The 3538-nt window shown below is 55.5% G+C and overlaps 1 protein-coding gene across 1 annotated transcript in view; it reads left to right on the top strand.

The window, feature by feature from the left end:
• Positions 1–3538, top strand: part of LOC104626305 (plexin-A1-like) — a gene marked incomplete at its 3' end in the record, with an annotated part of 10485 nt that continues 6947 nt past the window's right edge. Inside the window, exons 1-4 of the mRNA XM_010294193.1 lie at positions 1–42; positions 214–357; positions 1091–1325; positions 2682–2824. Of these exons, the coding sequence (XP_010292495.1) occupies positions 4–42; positions 214–357; positions 1091–1325; positions 2682–2824 (561 nt within the window). The remainder of the gene's footprint in view (positions 43–213; positions 358–1090; positions 1326–2681; positions 2825–3538) is intronic.

The raw sequence follows: 3538 nt of genomic DNA, 5'->3' as shown, positions 1-3538 counted from the left end.
GGGATGCTGGAGCTGAAGCCGAGCTCTCCCCTCATCCTCAAGGTGAGGCGGTGCGCGCTGGGGGCAGAGGGGTAACAACTCCGTGGAGGTGGCTTTTTGTCTCTCCTGGGGCAATGTCCTGCACCATGAGAGCACAAATTCCCTTTATGTTGAGTTTTTTAAGAATTCCCTGTTGCATGAGAACTGACAATCTTGTTCCCTGTTCCCTCAAAGGGCAGGAACCTGCTCCCACCAGCTGCTGGTAACTCCCGCCTGAACTACACGGTGCTGATCGGAGACACTCCCTGTACCCTGACTGTCTCCGAGACCCAGCTCCTCTGCGAGTCCCCCAACCTCACCGGCCAGCACAAAGTGACGGTAAATGCCAACACTGGTACCTTTGCTTCTCGTGTCCCATGTGTCACAGAGGTTCAGTCTTGATCCTGGCACCGGCCCTGCTGTGTGCTCATACTTGGATGAGGACCAGACAGTCAGTGTGTGTGCGGGAGCATCCTCAGGCACCTTCTTCCTACACCCCAGGCATTGCTCTCCCTGATTACATGTTTGGTAGGACCAAACACTTTGTACCCTTCCCAGGACACTCAGCTGGGCGTTCCTGCACCCTGGATGGTCCTGCCAACAACCTCCCTTCCCTGCTGGGTGCCAAGGCGCAGCCTGTGCCAGGGCTGGGGGGTTCCCACCGCTTCCCCCTGGTGCTGGCTCATGCCATAAGGAAGGAGCCTTTGTTTGTGGGGTTGTAGCGCAGCGGTGCTCATGCTCCGGGACCCTGCTGGGTTGAAAGGGACTTGGCATGGTCCCCCCCAGGCTCCCCACCTGTGGGGGAACTCGCTTCACATCACATCTGTTACTGTAATGTTGTCTGAATGAGACATCAAACTCTCTGCCCGCTCCGGCAGTGTGTGTCCTGCATCCCATTAAAGCGTGCCATGCTGCTCCGGACCAACTCCTGCCATCCCTGCGCTGTTCCACATCCTTCTTTACCTGGGCTGAGAGTCATGCCCCCATTCCCAGCAGTGGGCATGGTGGCGGGGCTGCCCTGGGCACATGGCCCCTGATGCCACATCCTCTTTTTTCCCCCACCGTGGTGCAGATCAAGGCTGGAGGGTTCGAGTTCTCCCCGGGGACGCTGCAGATCTATTCCGACAGCCTGCTCACCCTGCCCGCCATCATCGGGATCGGCGGCGGGGGTGGTCTGCTCCTCCTCATCATCATCATTGTCCTCATTGCCTACAAGCGCAAGTCCCGGGACGCTGACCGGACCTTGAAACGCCTCCAGCTGCAGATGGACAACCTGGAGTCCCGGGTAGCCCTGGAGTGCAAAGAGGGTGAGGGATCCCTGTGCCACTAATGTGGGGATCTTGGAGGGTCTCGTACCATCCTGAGGCTCTGTGTACTCCCAGCCTTTCCCACTGCCTTCCAGAGAGGGGACAGGAATGGGAAAAGCTGCTTTGCCGGAGGAAGCAAACTTATTTTGGGTGGGATCTGGGGATTTTTCCAGTTAAGGAATTCCCCTCTCTTTCCCCAAACGGGAGAAAAGAGAGCAAGGAGGGTAGCGAGGGCTGTTTGTGAGCAGGCAGTCGGTCTCTCGTTATGTGACAGACGGATGCTGTGAAATTGGACAGAATTCCTTGGATAATCCTGCTGATAAAACCTAATTGCCCATTATCCCCCTGAACTGGCTCCCGAGGACCCAACCCTGCCAGAGACAGCCAGCCCGGGTGCTGCGGATGGAACAGGCACCGAAAACAAGATAATAAAAAGGAGGAAGAAAGAAAAACCCTCTGCTCCCCCAAATCCCCATCCCTACAGACGCCTGCGGATGGCACTGGTGACAGGGAGAGGGGAGGGAGCTGGTGGAGGGGATGGTGTCTTGTCTTCCACAGCTGGCAGATAAAAGGATCTGCTTTTAATTAAAAGGCACAATCTCTTCCCTGCCTTTTCTCTTTTCTAGTCCCACTAGTTACAGATAAGATAGCACGCCTTTCAAGCTGACGGTTTGTTTTTTCTCATCAGGCTGACGAGCCTGCAGTCCTCTGCCTGGCTTTCAGCTCCCTTTAAAGTGCTGTTAATTTGATTTTTCTGAGGGTTCCCCCCCCTCCCCAAACCCCTTTCCCTGGTGCATCTCCGGGACTCCTCTCCTGTCAGCTTTTCCCTGTAGGTGCAATTAAAGGTTCAGGACCCCCCTGCATCACGTTCCCCTGGGAGTTGCAGCTGCCTCTGCTCAGATCAAGAGGTGCTGGGATGGGGGTGTTCAAGCTCTTCTCTCGAGTAGTATTTAGGTCAAAAAGAAATGAGGACATTCTCGTGGTTTAGGCTAATGTTTTCCCCCAGAAGCTCTGTCTTTGTTCAAGACTTGCTGTTCCCTGCTGCCCCCAGCATCCCTGAGAGACTGTGAGTGCTCAGCAGGGGGGATTTGAGCCTCCTGGGACCCGGCGGTCCTGTTCTCAAGTCTGCCACTTGATTTATTCTGGGGAAGTCATCACCACCCTCCACAGCTCAGTTTTTCCATCTCTGGGATGGGGACAGCGATCACAGCCTGCTGCGGAGGGAGATGCGGAGCCAGTTCACACCTGGGGGGTCCCACCCATGGGGTGCTGGGGGGTGGTGGTGGAAGCTGGATGCCGATTGCTGGGTGCTGGGACTCCGGGATGTGTTTCTTAATTCTGCTTTTCCCACCCCAGCCTTCGCTGAGCTGCAGACTGACATTAACGAGCTGACCAACGACCTGGACGGGGCTGGCATCCCCTTTCTGGATTACCGCACCTATGCCATGCGAGTTCTCTTCCCAGGGATAGAGGACCACCCTGTGCTGAAGGAGATGGAGGTATGGTACCATTTGTCTGTCTGTCTGTCTGTGTCTGTAGTGTTTTGCTCCCCTGCACAAGTCCCCGTGCCCCAGCTGTAGGGCTAGAGAGATGCTTTGGTCGGACGTTGGCCCAGCCTGGTGCAGCAAAGAGCATCTCGCTGCGTGGCAGCCCATGCGAACATAGACTGGCCGCCGAATGGTTACTGCACTCTCTGACATTAATATCAATATTTATATTAATAGCATTGCTGCTGTCATTTTCTACAGCACTTGCTTTATTCAATTGGGTTTGTTTGATGCCTGACCGGCCGCTCGTTTCTAGCAGGCTTGTCCAACATCGCCCGCTTGCTCGGCTCTGTTTCCCCATGCAGAACCCATCCTTGGCATCCTTCCCCTTCTCCCCAAACCAGCTCCCTCTCCTCTCCCGGCCTCCCCATGTCTGTTTAATTTAGTGCGTGCAATTGCACAGCAATTGGCTTCTCATTTGCTGGGCTTGCTGAGACCGCTCTTGATTACAGAAAGGAGGGGGGTGACCTTAGCTTCCCCTTGCTGCTGACCCGGCACAGTAATTAATGTCAACGTGGGCTTCACAATGTATTTAGGAGAAGTAATCGGCCCTGGTGCAAGATGCACGGTCACTAATTACAACGCAACAAGCTCTTACCAACTGCAAGTGCACGTGCTGGTGTTGTGTGCCAGCACGGCTGCAGCGCGGGGCCCGCTGCCCGCCCT

Source organism: Phaethon lepturus, unplaced genomic scaffold (genome assembly GCF_000687285.1).
Source record: "Phaethon lepturus isolate BGI_N335 unplaced genomic scaffold, ASM68728v1 scaffold47129, whole genome shotgun sequence".
NCBI classification, from domain to species: domain Eukaryota; kingdom Metazoa; phylum Chordata; class Aves; order Phaethontiformes; family Phaethontidae; genus Phaethon; species Phaethon lepturus.
This window is presented reverse-complemented; position numbering and strand designations above follow the sequence as displayed.